Source organism: Mercenaria mercenaria, chromosome 14, assembly GCF_021730395.1.
Source record: "Mercenaria mercenaria strain notata chromosome 14, MADL_Memer_1, whole genome shotgun sequence".
NCBI lineage: Eukaryota > Metazoa > Mollusca > Bivalvia > Venerida > Veneridae > Mercenaria > Mercenaria mercenaria.
The window spans coordinates 64,497,571-64,515,821 of NC_069374.1; the positions used below are offsets into that span (position 1 = coordinate 64,497,571).

General features: G+C 35.6%; 1 protein-coding gene and 1 non-coding gene across 2 annotated transcripts in view; one reads left to right on the top strand and one right to left on the bottom strand.

Annotated features, from left to right (window-relative positions):
* Positions 1-7,573: 7,573 nt before the first annotated feature.
* On the top strand, positions 7,574-7,646 carry Trnat-ugu (transfer RNA threonine (anticodon UGU)). Its single transcript has one exon. It is a non-coding gene; the product is annotated as a tRNA-Thr (tRNA).
* Positions 7,647-10,915: 3,269 nt separating this feature from the next.
* The window catches only part of LOC123543887 (uncharacterized), a 32,776-nt gene continuing 25,440 nt past the window's right edge, over positions 10,916-18,251 (bottom strand). Inside the window, exons 11-12 of the mRNA XM_053522679.1 lie at positions 17,643-17,766; positions 10,916-11,031 (exon numbers count right to left, since the gene is read on the bottom strand). Coding sequence (XP_053378654.1) covers positions 10,965-11,031; positions 17,643-17,766 — 191 coding nt within the window. The 3' untranslated portion in view covers positions 10,916-10,964. The remainder of the gene's footprint in view (positions 11,032-17,642; positions 17,767-18,251) is intronic.

An 18,251-nucleotide genomic window follows, 5' to 3' on the forward strand; every position in this document is an offset into this window, starting at 1 on the left:
GGATAGAGGATGAATAAGAACTGCTTGATCATTGATAATTCCTCCGCATTGTTCATGAATGGGACTACTTTGTGTAGCACATGAACATCCTTTGGATGTGATTTGGAATCAAATAAAGATGCTACATGATTGTCAGAAATACACTTAACTTTGGTAGCGGGATAAACCTGCAACCAAAAAAGGATATAGTTCTTTGAAGTATGATGTTGAACAGCATCATCCGCGTAGATCTATAATCGGTATTGAAACCAAGTTGCGCCTCTTGTAAACGTTTTATATTAAAACTGAGTTCTAAAGTTAATCGAAATTTTATTATTATAACAACACCAAAGAGCTTGTTTTGGTCACATGATCATAAAACATCTAACTAGCACGGCGTGCGGTCTATTTTCGGATAAAATTGCACCCAAGTATCCGTTGAACTTTGTAGCATAGTAATGAGTTTTTTTAAAGATATATTGCATGGCATCAACAGAAGAGGTTTTATCCTATTTATTTTTCATAGAGAAAGGTACGATCCTTTCATAATATTAACGTAAACATTTTTTATTTGCACGACTTAGGAAAATAGAAGGAAAAATGGAGGGGGCGAAAGACTCGTACCTGTTTCCCTAAAATACGAACGTATGCACTTCATTTTGATTAAATATTACATTGCAGCTGGTGTCTGTGATTGACTATCATTAAAGGGTATAATTAAAGGGTATAATTAATTCGAAAGAAACATTATTTTTAACAAATTCGCCTTTTAATCGCCGGTAGATTTGCTGTGTTTTTGTCCCCAAATATTCACGTTTTGACGTACGATTTCTTCTTGGATAATTATACAATAGCGGGATTCAGAAGACTGCAGTGAAATCATTTGAGATCATTCAAACTAAGTTAGAAAAATTTCAGTTTTCAATATTTTAATTTGAACAGCATAGAATGCAGCCAAGAATAGCAGACTCGTTTTGATTGAGTCTGTTCATGAGAGGTAATGAAATGTGCCCTCTAGCGCCAGCTTAAGCAGAACTCTATTACACACATGTTGAATGGACTCGTTGATCCCAAAGGACCAGAAGATATAACAACACTAAAACATAACAGGCATATTGGCATTTTATTTTATATTATATTAATCTACAGCTGAAAATTGACTGAATGCAACCGAAAGATCATGATGTGTGCTGATATTGGAGATAGTAGTAGTTGTTTTGATTGTTTTAAGATTGAATGAAACATTTAATTTCATTGTAAATATTCTTTTATGGTTGCTTTTAGTTTAAGAACTATTCTGAAGTGTCTTTTATCTATGTAATTTATGTATAAATATTCATAGCCTGCTTTTACCAAATGAGATCTCATTTGGAACAAGAAATATCTTTAAAAATGATGGTCGGCGAATTGTAATAAGGAAAGAAGTTTATGAATTTTTCATCTAACATTCATCTTTCATCTAACATTTTTCAAACTGCAAAACTAAACACCGCACTTTAACAATTTAAATGGTTCTCTTTTAATTTTTCGCAAAGGTTTCGTAGGGTTGCAATTTTGTTTCGTTTATCCTTAGACGAATAATTGCAGCAGTAGTTTGATGAAGATTCATGAAGCGGTTCATGAGAAGAGGTCATTAAACGTGTTTATATTTTTAGCTAAATTGGTCCCTATCCCCATTTGTAACAAAATAGCAGGAGACCTTACGATATTGTTACACATCGAGTTTGATAAAAATTCATTACATTTTAGTGGTTAATGCGAAGAAAGGCATATCTACTTTTAGCCATAGTGGTCCCTAATAGGGCACCGTGACGTTCCTATATAAATAAATTTGGAAGAGGACCTTATAATGATGCTCCAGACCAAGTATGACAAAGATCCACCAAGCTGTTCATGAGACGCTGTATAAAAGCATTTCTAGTTTTAGCTCTAGCAGCCCCTAAAAGGGGTTAAATGTCCCAGCTGAACAAAGATAGATGCGGGCCTAATAAAGATGCTACAAATCAAGTTTGATTAGAATACATGAGAAAAAATCAATTAAAGGATTTTTTTATTTATTATTTTTATTTATTTCTAAAATAGGCCAACTGATCCCGCTTTAACAAATGCATATTCGCTATTCATGAATCTTTGGACAATGACGTCACACCTATAAAAAAGTGAAGGTCAAGCAAAACATACAATTGTAATTATTTCAATATTTCTGTTTCATAAGCAAACTTTGACCGTAGTCATATCACATAGATAAACTGTATGCAGCGTACCTTCATTTCAGTGTAATGAGATTCAGTCATTATATAGCATATATAATAATAAAACAGATTTCAACTGAGTTCAATATTTGCATACCATACTAAAGTAAAATATTCATATATAATAAATCAGTTAAATAATCTATAACAAATATATCAAAGCAAACAAGTACTCATTTTAATATGCAATCTGAATAAGTCACAAAAGCAAGAAACCTTTTCATATACAGACGACAACTGTAACAAGGAAAATCTTTTAAAAAGCACTTCTCTACATAAAAGACTCTTATCACACCCTTATTCATGTGATATCAGACCGTATTCAGCTCTTTCTTTAATTTGATATATGTTGGTATTTGAACAGGTTTTTATCATATTTATTAAACTTACTTATCATTTTGAGATATATCAATATTCTTGCTAAACATACTGAGCCAAAGTTAGCTTTAAAACTGTGAACAGCGTCGTTTAGGATAAACGCTTTGTCTACATTTCACTCAGCGTAGCACAATCAACAGAGTGAAAGAAATTGACACTCTCGTCCTATCAGGCAGAGTGTTGCATAAATCTTCCATTTTGATAAATTATCTATAATGCGTTATCAAGTAGTTTGATTTACAAACTGAAGTCACGTGGCATAGGTAACGAAAACGAATTTAGACGGCGTCGCCGAAAAACAAATAGATAAAAAATCACCTGTCAATGTCACAGAGGCCTGAACATGAAAACCTGTTTCTGATCAATAACTTGAGGACCACTTGACCCAGAATGTTGAAACTTCATCATGTTCATAGGGTGATTGGACATGTAGAATAGATGACCCCTATTGATCTTTGAATCACTTGATCAAAAGTTAAGGTCACATGAAAACAGTTTCCAACCAATAACTTTAGAATCATTTGACACAGAACCTTCAATGACGATGATAGGAAGTACTAAGTCGATGACCCTTAATGTTCTGGGGACACTTGACTCAAGGGAAAGATCACAGAGGCATGGAAATGGAAAAAACTCTTTCTGGATCAATAACTTGAGAATCACTTGACTCAGAATGTTGAAACTTCATAGGATGATTGGACATGCAGAGTAGATGACCCCTGTTGATTTTGGACTCACTCGATCAAAGATCGAGGTCACAGGGGCCTGAACATGGAACACGGTTTAATAAGGAAACATTTGACCCAGAATTTAGTAACTTCATAGGGTGATTGGACATACCAAGTAGATGATCTCTATTGCAGCCAAACATTAGTGTCTCTTTGTCTTTCGCTCATATCCTCTATTGACTTCTTGAGGGACTAGGGAGACATGGGCATCTTCTGATTTGAAATTTAATTGTCCTTATTCGAAGGAGGAGGGGTATATTGTAAATATTAATGATTCATGATGGATGTTGGTCGGTCTGTACACAAATCAGTTTTTCCGGAGAACGCTTGGGCCTAAGATCATGAGATCGGGAGATTAGTCATGACCAGCAAATGACCCCTATTAGTTTTGAGTTCAGTAGGTCAAAGGTCAATATCACATTGACAATAGAACTTTTTTGCCAGAAAACTAGATTATGCTTTGGTCCTTTGATACGGAGGTCACTTAAGACTGGTAAATGACCCATGATTATTGATTTAATATCAATACATTAAATGTCCAGTAGGCTGTGACCAAATAATTTCTGTTTCTTGTCAGTTAACTTATGCAAGTGTTCTACAAGCTCTTATTATAACTAGAATCTCCAAATAACACATAATTATCAATTAGTCCAGGACCTTTGCTCACATTTACTGTTATTCCCCTTGTTCCAGTAAAAGCAGGGTGTTTCCCATTGATTTGTTAAAAATGCTTATAATTCAAAAAAGGTTTTGAGCAAAATAAACTAAACCTCACACAATTTTCAATAAACACACGAGCTTTGCTCATGTATTACTTTATCCCCTTTGACAGAGTAAAGACAGAGTTTTACCCCTTGATTTTGGTAAAGGAAAGGCTGAAAATGCTTATTAATCAAATGTAGCTTAACTAGAATCACCAAACTTAAGCTAACTGTTCATGCCCATTACCAAAAGCTGCTCGCTACTACACGTCCCTGATCTTGATTAACCTGTAACATACGTCGTGTTGAGATAAAAAGTTCCCAGTGTGTTATCGTGATACTGAGTTTCGTCTTGAAACATTATACTCGCTACGCTTTGATTATCTTACCATAAGAATGGTTAGTACGATAACATTTGGAACTTATATTCTAAATTAGATATGGTCAGACTATGGCCTTCGTGATATGTTCTTACGCATAAGAACACAAAACTCGGGTTATTTTACGATAAAACACGTTTGGGAACTTATTATTTCTTAAATATTTCCAATACTGATTGAATATCTGGAAGGGTTTCTTCTTTTGCTTATGACATTGGCAGCATAAATGTAGATTAATACTATTTCATATTTCACATGTACATTAGTCTGATTTTGTAGTTATTATTGATATTCCCAGCCTTAAACTATATTACATTCCTTTTATTAATGAAATACTGTTGTCAATTTCTCTTTGATGTACTGTGCTTGTGAAAGCGCTTTGTGACATCTAAAAATATAACATATTTTTCCTTTATATATTTATGTGTCAGAAGGCGTCAATGAAATAGAAATAACAAGTCGAAAGATTTCCTGCGGCCAGAAGTTATACAGACCAGAAATTGTTATGAATGTATGTGTGACCACTCAGCCTAAAAAGTAACATATGGGTGAATAACGTACTTGTTTTGTTTTCTTGTTGTTTTTTTTATATACCATTACGCTTTAATGTAGGAAATATTACTCCATTCTAAATCAGTTTTTTCTCATAATCCATTGCTTTGCAATTGCAAGTCAGAACCGTTTATTACATGGTTATCTTCGTATTTCGAAACAAACAAAAAACGAAAGTATACGTGTACCTTAGATGGCAATGATATTGTAGTTGATGATAAAGCAGTTGACGAAGCAAGGTTTCTGTGTATACGTTCAAAAGTAGTGAAAGTTTCAGTGTCAACAGGTATAGCAATTGTCGGCATCACCTCTATGGCTATTACGTTCACTGTATACAGGAAACGAAAACGAGAAACTACGAAAAAAAAGCAAATTTTCTAGAAGATTTTAAAAACGGATTACTAGAACAGAAGTTTTTATGTTTTTTGACGAAGGACATGCCGTCAGTCTAATTTATGAAAATCTAAGAGAATCGCTGAAAGCATTGACGGGAATAGAGCGAGAAGTAGTATGTTTTGGTGATAAACAGATAAATCCAGGATTTCCAATCGTTGATGAAATATTACGATGTGTTTCAGATAGTTGTGTTGCAGTTTTTATTATTTCAAACAGATTCTGCGAAAGCCATTGGTGTCAGATGGAAATTCGCGAAGCCTACGAAGTTGAGAAACCCATTATTCTGATATGCAAAGAGGATATTGACTTAACAATAATGCCACCTTTGATGTTGAAAATATTTATACAGTTTACACGAGCCAAACTCGTTACTAAAGAAAATGGTCAAATGAAACTTGTACCAGACTTCGATCAATTTTCAAGTTCCATTCTCAAACATGCAGCCTTGCGGTACGGAGAAGGTATTTACTAGTTATTTACTAGTTCCATTCTTCATAAAATACAGCGTGTCAATAGAAAAAAGGATTAATTAGTTTAATTGTTCAAAGTGTGGCATGGCAATGCGATGAATGTATTAACTTGCTCCATACGTGACGGTTCGGAGAATGAATTATCTTGTTTCATTCTGAAGCATGCATCTTGATGTAAAAAGAATGTACTAGTTAATTAGTTTATTCTTTAGCATGCAGTGAGGTGACAGGAAGAGGAGTTTAATAAAAACTTAATACTGTACATATAACTATAGGAACGAAACCGTCAAAATACATTTCTTTTTTTTTCTTCTTGAACATTTTATATCATCATCATTATTAGAAATATTGGTGCAATATTTTCTTATGAAATATTGATTAATAATTTTGATAAATACTTTTATATTGGAACCATATAATTGCCATGCTGAAAAGATATTTCAAAGTCTTGTTTGACTTTCTCACGGGCTGGGATATTTATTGTATACAGTGAGATATATTGTTGTGTCAAACAAAATATAAATTGAACAATTCAGCGGGATAGATGATCATGCTGCTTTTCACATGTTTAGTAGTAAATATGAATACTTTATTCAAGATAAGTCTTTTGCTTTAACGTTGTATTGATGAACTTTATGTTTCCAAACTTTTTAGGAAAACTAATTTCCACTGTAGGTCAATATTGCATTATTCAAACATGCATGTACGCACGACAGCACGTACGCACGATAGCACACGCGCAAACACACAAGCACGCACGGGACAAGAAAGAACGCACGCACGTACGCACGATATTGTCAAATTCACTAATGTTACGCTAGAATAAGAAAGCAACAACTGGATAGATCAGAGAGTGCCACGATTTCAACACTCGTGTTTATTATATACAAATCGGGCTTTCTCTGAATGATGGTTTAGTTTACAAGATACTAAATCCCTTAATACACACGACATTCTACATAAGTCAAATTATATACAAACTCTGGAAAACTACTAGACATAAAATTCTTCAATGCTCCATTTTCGAATATATAACAAAAGTCTAATGATTTTTTTTTTCAACTTATTTCTCAACCTGAACCTTCAGATATGCATACACTGCGTATGTGAAAAAATAACATCCCGATTGCTTTGCATTGTTGAACGTTCCAAATATGAGAGTACCTAATATTTTTACATGTTTAAAGCTGGCTTTTGTCTTAATTGTTGGATCTAAAAAGGACGTTTACTAAATTTTCATTTTCGTGCCGGAAATGGTACAGTTTGGACGGCAAGCGTTATATTTCATTTCAAGAGTCGGCTGTTTATGTCCAGATCAAAACTGTTTTACCTGTTTGGTACTGTTATGTATATGTAATTTTCCCCTGAGGCACATTATTGTTTACTGACCTAGTTTTAAGACATCATGTAAATTCTATGTGTTCTGTAACAATACTGATAAACAGTGTATATGACAGTTATTTTTTAGAAAAGATTGTCCTTGATTTTTCCAGAATGTTCGTTTTATTTTTAGTATTACTTGAAAGTTCTGAAACCTTCCCTATTACTTCATATAGAGAACTATTTGTTGTAAGATTAGAACCTAAAATCCTAGACTGTTGATACTGATGAAACTTTCCTGTATTTCTTAATGACAAAATATTACCAGTTTGGATATTTAATATTTTGAAGGATTATTTGAAGGAGTTACTGTCGCGGTACGGACTTGGTCACGTTAGGGGAGAAGATATGTCAGGCAGCCGGTTAGCTCAGTCGGTAGAGCACTCGCCCTGTAAGCGGGAGGTCCCGGGTTCGAGCCCCGGACTGACTGCACATTTTTCTCACCCTGTGACAATTGGCGCCTAACGTGGGACCGTGGCATGCTTGCTTGGTCAGTCTAACAACACTTGCAATATTATGTACCTCCGGAATTCGAATTTCCAATTTGTGGGGGCGTATGTCGCTGTACGGACTTGGTCACGTTAGGGGAGAAGATGTGTCAGGCAGCCGGTTAGCTCAGTCGCTAGAGCACTCGCCCTGTAAGCGAGGGGTCCCGGGTTCGAGCCCCGGACTGACTGCACATTTTTCTCACCCTGTGACATTTGGCGCCCAACATGGGACCGTGGCATGCTTGCATGGTCAGTCTTACGACGCTTGCAATATTATATGTACCTTCGGAATTCGAGGACGAATTTCCAATTTGTGGGGGTGTATGTCGCGGTACGGACTTGGTCACGTTAGGGGAGAAGATGTGTCAGGCAGCCGGTTAGCTCAGTCGGTAGAGCACTTACCCTGTAAACAAGGGGTCCCGGGTTCGAGCCCCGGACTGACTGCACATTTTTCTCACCCTGTGACATTACTAAAATTTGTGAATATAATAAGTTATCTTTGAAGAGAGGAATTGTAATTTTTGGAAATACTAAAGTTACTTTTGAATTGTGTGAAACATTGTTGAATTTATTCTGATTGGATTTAAATTTGACCTGGACAGGATTTGGACTATTTTTTACATATAAGATTGGATTTTACGGTTCTGTGAATTTTTGAGGTATTTGTATTGCTACTTAAATTCAGCAATAAAATTTTAATTGTTAATAGCTGCTAGTTTGTCTTTCTGTTACTTTTGTTTACTGTAACAAGAAATTGTTACCCTCTGAACTAACAGAGATCCTTCAAATGATCCTTTGATGTTGCTAGAGGTCCCGGGTTCATATCCCGGACGAGCCCCCAATTTCTGTTACGTCAGAGGGTAACAATTTCCTGTTACAGTAAATAAAGGTTACTTTCTTTTAAGCACTACTTTATTATATTATGGATTTATGCATTCATTCCTAGATTACTGTGTGAGAGTCATATTTCATCCCTGGGTATAAGAAGACTTTTTCCAGCACCTGGAAAATGCTGTCTGGCATGCAAGAATAACTCTAATTCTGAAAGTGAAGTTAATTCAGAAACATTTCAATTTAGATTTATTTGCTGTTTGAAACTTCCCTGTCACCTGTTCTGTCCGGGAAGAACGAATTTGAAATTTGTGACTTCCTCATTCTTCTATCCCTCTTGCAATTATCTAGTGTTATGTTGTCGCTATATTTTTGTAAAAATTAGTGTTCTATTATATAAAGATTGCAACCACTATATCATACCATTCTATATTTTATACAGATAAAGTCATTTTGACAGAATTTTAAAGACTAAAAATTCAGAAACGAACTTTGACATCTTTTATAGAAAAATAAAATTAAAAAAAAAGAAGTTAGATATTTCTTATAAAAATGTAATGCTTCTTTTACTAGACTATATCGTTTACTATACTCCTTTTCGCAGCTTTGTCTACCACCTTTCGAGTCTTAAAAGTCATATTATTTTAACATGCAGATTTTGTTAGAATGCCATACATACATACATAATTATAAAATATAAACCTGACGCTATTTAAAATGGGCATAGACACGAGGAAATCTAGGAATATAATACTTAGACAAATAAGATAACTGTTGAAAATGTGTAAGGTGAAGCCCCTTAACATTTCAGCTAAAATAGGGTATTAAACTTCCTTCTTCCTTCCTCTTCACAATGATCCATTTACAACAAGTCTTTATTTGTTACTAATTAGATTTCTAAAACAAAAGTGATTAATGGCAAAAAATTCAAATTTATCAAAAAACTTACCAATGTGGAAACAAATTGGAATCTTCTACATCTTAAAATATATTATTGTTTTATGACATTTCGTCAGTTGTATAAGATGTAAAGGACTGGCATTTTATAAGTTAAAGTGGTATTTGATTCATTTACATTATTTCATGTAAACAAAATATCATTAAAAACAATAACTTACACCCACTTGAATTAACTATTATAATGATAGTGTTAATAACACCTGCAGTTTTGTTTGCCCTTCACAAACCAGGGTTAAGCCCGTGGAATGTATTACAGATGCTTTAAATTCCTAAGTGGAAAAATTTATACTATAGACAAGAAATTATTCACTGATATATCTGAAAAATATACAAAGCCGCCATCGCCCTTCGTGAAACGGTTTCATTGTAAATATTAATATGAAGGAAGTGGTTTGTATTGTATCTTCGTTGACAAAACGCGATAATATATAAATTATATATGTTTGCGTGTATTAATCACGCGCCACATTAAATCGCCCCTATTGGATGTACGCACGAATTGAGTGTTCATATACTGACTATTATTTCTTCCCCTTTGAGACCACATCGGATTTGTGGAAAATGTGGTGACTATGTAGTTTATAACGACCAAAGTATGTGACACAATATTTAGCATAATTAAGCCGTGCCATGAGAAAACCAACATCCGCGCAGTCTGGTCAGGATCCATTCTGTTCGCTTACAGTTTCCCTAATTGCAGTAGGCTTTAAAAGCGAACAGTATAGATCCTGACCAGACTGTGCGGTTGCGCAGGCTGGTCTGGATCCATGCTGGTTGTAAACGCACTATGTTGGTTTTCTCATGGTGCGGCTCATATTATTATATATTTCTCGACCGAAGAAACTTTAACCGGAATACTTACTCACGCGGTAATTGCCGAATGTCTTTACAGGTTCTCTACCTTAAGTTCCTTTATACGTTTCCTTTTTTGGCTTATTTAGAACATTTCGTTATGTCGCGTTGGTGTGCGCACTTGCAAGCATGAAATATAATGTAGCATTCTGTCGACAGTGTTGGTATTTCCGCCATGGCGCGTTTGTAGTTTAATTTTCGTCGCGCTGGCGCATGCGCCAAAACATCACATAACGAAACTTTCAAAGTTTCGTTCACTGGCGCGCTCTAGGACGATACAATGAAATGTGCTACATTAGCCGTGCGCACGACAACGCGACATAACGAAATGTCCCTAATAAACCACCACAGTTCCTCTTCCATTCTCTGATCCGATGTAGTGACTGTGTGTTGGCGGTTGTGAATAGTGAATAATGATTTGGTATGAACGACATATTAAGGTAGATATAAAAGTTTATATCAATAAAAAGGCAGTGCATTGGTCATACATGTACTCGTTTCCAATTTTATGTGACATTGCAGCGTCATCATAACCGTTTTACGACATATGTTATATATGAAACAAAGCTGCAGTTTTATATGTTTAATTTGTAATAGATGCCTCAGAGTATAATTCGTCAGCCAATAGCTGGATCGGTACTAGACCGGACTATATTGCAAATTTCGTATCTATAGCGCCTGTCTCTGAAAGAAAACAAGGAAAAATAATTTAATGTAATGACCTGTGAAGACTCTATAGATATTGAAGATTTGTTCGAAGACTCTATAGATATTGAAGATTTGTTCGAAGACTCTATAGATATTGAAGATTTGTTCAAACTATGATTCTTTCTCTCGAAAACTGAGCAAACACGTTTGGCTGAATTGTTCACCAGTATAAGAAAATTATTATTTTATTAACACTGGACAAATTGGAGAAGGAACTTTTGATTGCTGAAATCTGTGGTGTGAACAGAATATGTTTTAACACCCTGCTGGTTGAAAACTCGTGGATTTGCTATTTTAGGACTCTTTCCAATATTATTTTTCATAAAGCCTTCAGCTCTCGCATGTATGAACAGCAAGATGTTCTGCCGATACGGTTGAGAAGCGCGATTTAAAGTTACTGAAAAACTGTATCACGTGACCGCTCCATGCACCGGAAGCGGTGAACAGCTGTAATCATTCGATGTTTTGCGCTGGCGAGAGAAGCATCGCGTTCACGTGTTTTGCTAAAATTCTTATTTTTCCGGTTGTTTTATTGGTTTCTATCGTAAGTATTTCCATTTATAAATAACTATTTGAGCTACTCGAGGACGTAGTATCCCGAGTGATATCATTTAGCTTGTAAATATGAGCTCAAGCGAGGACGTAGATCCCCGCCATGACCAAAGTCCCTCAGAATCAGAGAGGGAAGTTTCGGGCTGTGAAGATAAGGATATCCCGCCCGTGGGTGCTAATGCAGAAATTGGATGCGAGGTTGATGAACCCGTGTCAAAAAATAGCAAAAATAAAAATAAAGAGGTTGTTCAACCCACTCGTAGTGGTAAAAATCAGAAAAGTGTTCAAAAATCAAAACAAAAAAAAACAAAAATCCAAAACCCAAAGCAAACCCCCAAAGAAAAAATCTAAGAAAAGTAATATGATAGATTTCGATAATTTGTCCTCTGAGGACGTTGCAAATTTGAAGAAAAAATTAGGTCTGGGCTTGTCCACTGGTATGCACCCAGAAAACTATGATGATGAAGCATTTTTTCAGCCAGATTATGACGATTTTGAGAGTTATAATCAACCTAGACCAAATTTAAGGGTACAAATAGATGCGGAGAACGTTTCAGACTCTGATTTGTCTTACAGGCAAAACCAAGATAATTTTGTACAAGATAAAAACATGTCACAAAATATGTTAAATGCAATGTTTGGCAGTGATACAAAAGAAAACACTGATCCTACTGATACTGAATGGTCCATGCCAAAACTAAAATCTGTGGTCAAGGGTGACCCAGTTGTTTCATCGTTAGCCTCTTTAATCAATACTGCTTGTACCTCACAGTGTGATGTAGAGGACATGATGTCGAAATATAACGTCCCTCAAAATTGTGACAAGTTGTGTCCACCTTTGATAAATTCAGAAATTTGGAAAATTCTCGATAAGAAGCTCAAAAGTTATGATAGAATGCTAGTTGAGATACAAAATCTGGTTGCGACAGGTGTTACCTCTATTATAAAGTTGGTTGATTTACTGAAAGAGGTTATGTCGAAAAATGATGATGCAAAACGAACTGTATCTGATGCATTGACCTTATTTGGTCAGGTTCAGTATCACTTATCACTTCGTAGAAGGTATCTATTGAGACCAAATTTAAAGAAAAAATATAGAAATCTGTGCAGTCAGAGTACGCCTATCTCATCGCAATTGTTCGGAGACGATATAGCTAAAGAAATCAAAAAATGTGATGCTGGTATTTCTATTTCTTCTCGTATAGATCAGTTTAGTAGACCTTTTATTAGGGGTAGAGGCTCCTTCAGAGGAAACAGGGGTCGTCGTTTTCACCCTTATGGCGGCGATGCCTCTAACTAGCCTCAGAGTACAGATACATACTACCAGCCGTGGCAATCTAGAGCTATGTATAGGCGTGGTGCTAGAGGTCGGGGAAAGCCAAGTGCAACAGTAACATCCCCAAACGAACAGAATTGAACGGTTTACCTAAGGTAGGTAGACTAAAATATTTTCTGTACACATGGGAAAAGTTTACAAATGATCCTTGGATTCTTCAAACAATAACAGGTTATGAAATAGAATTTATTCAAGAGCCAGTCCAGTATTCAGTTCCAAATATGATTTCCTTTTCATTAACAGAGAAACAAGTTATTTCAAATGAAATTAAAAATTTGGCTGAGAAAGGTGCAATTGTAAAATCAGAATGGGAACCAGGACAATATGTTTCTAATATTTTTGTTGTTCCAAAGCCAAATGGAAAGTTTAGGCCAATTATTAACTTGAAACATTTAAATAAATTCGTGGTATATGAGCATTTTAAACAAGAACATTTCAAAATTGTTTTGGATCTTGTGCAGAGAAATGATTATTTTACTTCAGTAGATCTAACTGATGCGTATTTTACTGTTCCCATACACAATGATTTCCAAAAATATTTAAAATTTGAATGGGATGATATCCTATGGATGTTCACTGTACTCCCATTTGGTTTATCTTCAGCCCCTAGGGTTTTTACCAAAATATTAAAACCAATCTATGCTTGGCTGAGACATCAAGGCGTCAGGTGTTCATTTTATATAGACGACTCTTTGAATATGCATCAAATCTATGAAACATGTCATGGTAACACATTGAAAATTTGTTCTACATTGACCTCTCTAGGGTTTGTTTTGAATGAATCCAAATCTGTTCTTGTTCCTACACAGAGAATTGTCTTTTTTGGCTTTATTTTAGATTCAATTCAATTTAAAGTCTTTTAACAGAAGATAAGGTTCAGAAAATCTTGATGAAAGCAAACATTTTATTAAAAGGGGAAAAAGTTGTTGTACAAGATTTAGCATCCTTCATTGGAATGATCATTAACGCCTTTCATGCAGTTTTAGAAGCTCCTATGCACTATAGAGCTTTAGAGAGAGACAAACTTGTAGGTTTGGGTTCAGAGTTCAATTTTCAGAATAAAGTGTACCTCTCAGTTGTTGGAAAACAAGAGTTGCTTTGGTGGATAAATAACATACACCTAAAAAATGGAAAGCCAATTAGACCGGATAAAGTTTCTATACAATGTAGCACAGATGCCTCGAATTTAGGCTGGGGTTGTTATGATGTTTTTTTCTGGTGAAGTCGCAAGTGGAAGATGGAATAGTGTTGAATGTGTAAAGCATATAAATATTTTTGAATTGTTAGCAATCTTCCATGCTTTGCAGTCTTTGTATTCCAATAAAAGGAATGTTCATATACTCTTCCAGTGTGATAATGTCACAGCAGTTACTAATATCAATGACATGGGTGGTATTGCATCAGAATCACCAGATAGACTTGCATGTCAGATTTGGAATTGGTGTCTAAAAAGAAGTATTTTTATTTCTGCAGTTCATGTCGCTGGTTCAAACAATTCTATGGCAGATTTCTATTCTAGAAAGTTCTCAAATTCAACAGAATGGGTGTTGAAAAAAGACATTTTTGTCCGTTTATGTAAACATTTCTTTCAACCTGATATAGATTTGTTTGCATCCAGGTTGAATAAACAGTTGGGAAAATTTGTCACATGGTTTCCTGAACCAGGAGCCTTTCATAACAATGCTTTTACTTTGTCTTGGAAAGATTTTTCGCCCTACATTTTCCCACCTTTTAATTTGTTGGGAAAAGTGGTAAATAAAATCATACAAGATGAAGTAGATAAAGCAATTATTGTTTTTCCTCATTGGAAATCACAAGTTTATTTTCCCTTGATATTATCAACTTTGATTGATTATCCTGTCAGGTTACCAAGACATCAAGTTTTGTTGCGACTGACACACAGTGGAGAGGTTCATCCTCTGGCAAAGCAGATCACCTTGATCGCTGCAGTCATATCAGGGAATCGCTGCAAAGTGCAAGAATTTCATCACAAGCTATTGGAATCATCCTCGAGGGCTGGCGAAAAGGAACCAGGAAACAGTATGATTTGGCCTTCAGATTCTGGTATATTTGGTGTCGTAAACAACATTGCAATCCATTTCAAACAACTGAAAGTAAGGTAGTAAATTATCTTTGTTTTCTTCTGAAAAGTGGTTCTTCTTACAGTAAAATCAACACACACAAAAGTATGTTACTGCAGACATTGCCTTTCTTTGGAAACTCCTGGTGTTCTTCAAGTATTCTGATACCCAGATTCATGAAGGGAGTATTTAATTTAAAACCACCTGCTTGTCGGTATAAATGTTTCAGTAGTGTTAAAATATCTTAAAAGCCTTTTTCCTTTAGAGGATTTAAATCTAAGAATGTTGACTTTTAAACTCACTGCACTTATTACTTTGACAACAGCTCCCAGAGCTCAAACTTTGGTGTCTTTGAATTAAGATCATGTACATTTTGGTGACAGTAAGATTCAGTTCTTCTTTCCATATTTATTGAAAACTACAAGGTCAGGTAGACCTAATAATTTTGTATTGAAACTGGAACATTACCCAGATGAATCTTTGTGTGTTATGCATACTTTAACTTATTATGTAAAACAGACTGAAAATTTGAGAAATTCTAGACAACTCCTTGTTTCTTACGCGACTTATAAAGCCGTATCTACGAGTACTATAGCCAGATGGCTTAAGACAGTGCTTAAGTTAGCAGGGATAGACAGTGATTTCTTTAAGGCACATTCCTTTCGTTCAGCTTCAGTGTCAGCAGCATATAGTACATGCTCTTTGCAAACTATTTTGAGTACTGCTGATTGGAGTAATGAGAAAAACTTTCATAAATTCTATTTTAGAAATGTTATTCCATCAGAATTATCTTTCGCTGAAGCAGTTTTGAGCAAAAAGTAGGTGTTGTGCCCTTTATATGTAGTGATTGATATATATTATTTAGACGTAAAGGTTTGACTGTTTGATCAGAACTTAATGATTTTTGTTCTGGAATATTTTTCAGCGTTATATATAATGAAATATATGTGGGATTACTTGGAGTAAAAGTATACTTATTTCTCTTTGTTATTGTACTTTTGTTGACGATACTTTAAAGATGCTGTTCATACATGCGAGAGCTGAAGGCTTTATGAAAAATAATGTGCCCTCATCCAAGCGTTAGTGATGGATGAGGGGCATTATTTGAGTAAAGCCGGAGGCCGAGCATGTATGAACCCTCTCTTTTTTGCTCATATATATGTGTGTATATATATTATAATGGTAAAGTATGATTCCCAACCCTTGTATTCTTGTATTGTAATCGTCAACAAAAATTTGCTTTAAACTATGATTACAGCTGTTCACCGCTTCCGGTGCATGGAGCGGTCACGTGATACAGTTTTTCAGTAACTTTAAAGCGCGCTTCTCAACCGTATCGGCAGAACATCTTGCTGTTCATACATGCTCGGCCTCCGGCTTTACTCAAATAATGCCCTTCATCCATCACTAACGCTTGGATGAGGGCACATTTTCTAACCGGACATTCTTCAACTTGAAAATGATACATATATTTCAAAGGGTGCTAGATTCTTTTGTATTTATCAGCAGTAGTTTAGTTTCTGACGGAAACTACATACTGATCACTACATACTGATCACTTGCGATCAAGATTATTTTATTCGAGTTTAGATTATTTTTTTTTTCATTTTACGAAGCCAATGCAAGTTGGAAGTTCTACCCAAATGCCCGTCCGTAATTGGATAATACCAGGAGGGACATATTGGTTCTTGCCCCGTCATGAAAAGTGGACGATTCCTCATATATGATTCTTTTTTTTTTCTTGGTTTAACGTCGCACCGACAGTTTTAGGTCATATGGCGACTTTCCAGCTTTGATGGTGGAGGAAGACCCCAGGTGCCCCTCCGTGCATTATTTCATCACGAGCGGGCACCTAGGTAGAACCACCAACCTTCCGTAAGCCAGCTGGATGGCTTCCTCACATGAAGAATTCAACGCCCCGGGTGAGGCTCGAACCCACATCGATGAGGGGCAAGTGATTTCAAGTCAGCGACCTTAACCACTCGGCCACGGAGGCCCCTTCATATATGATTTAAACTTGGGAACGTAACTTTGAACTAAACGTAAATAAAACAAATCAATATTTGATTGCTTTAAACCAAGCCTAACAATGAAGTCTAGCACAGTTTGATATTATCATGTTTTTGTCATAACGATAGACAATATAGAGATTGTGATTTCAATATCTGTACGATTTCATTTTTGATTTATTCTGATAAGCCTCTGTGGCGTCAGAATTCCACAATGTTCATACAATTTAGCCGTACACATTCAAAATGTACATCAAAATATTAAATAATTATCAGATATATTTACGTTTGGAGTTTTTTCTGCAAACGGTCATTATTGTGTATACAGATTAACTACATGTATTCGTAAGATGAGCCGCGCAATGAGAAATCCAACATAGTGCATTTGCGACCAGCATGGATCCAGACCAGCCTGCGCATCTGCGCAGTCTGGTTAGGATCCATGCTGTACGCTAACGGTTTCTCTAATTGCAATAGGGTTTGAAAGCTACCAGCATGGATCCTGACCAGACTGTGCGGGTGCACTATGTTGGTTTTCTCATGGTGCAGCTCAAATTATGAAAATCGAAACCTCTCTCGTTTCAATACCAAACACTGTCAATCACTTACTCGGCTCCATTGTCATGTTCGGAAAATACACCTTTCATTGCTTTTCCACTCGGGAGTGTGTAGTCCTGTGGCTTGTCGAGGTCGTTCGTCCACGTTGTCAGGTCACAATCTTCCATATGTATATCTGAAGTAAGGAAAGATTAACTTCCGGTCAGTAATATGGAATAGTTGTTTCTTTGTGTCGGGACAGATTTTTGTACTCAATTATCCTGACATTACTCCTTTACATTAATCTATCACAGTATGTTTTTTATTCTCTCCATCTTTTTCATAGTTATGTATCACGATGTCACGCGGGATATTGTAGTGTTTTCTTACTTAGGCTCCACCAGTTTTTCTCCGTCCTGGTCAGTGTGTTGCCACTTGGTTTCAGGGATGTTTATTATTTATTATTTACGGACCGAATTACTAATGTTATATGAACTTGTGGTCCAACCCTTTTACCTTTCTTAGAATGTTTTGTATATTTTCTGTAAATGTACATTGTATACGTTGTCATAAAAAGGAAGGAATAAAATATGTTTAAATCAAATCAAATTTATTATTTCTTCCGCCATGAAACCCACACAACTACTTATTCCTTCCCTGACGCCAGTCAATATATGACAC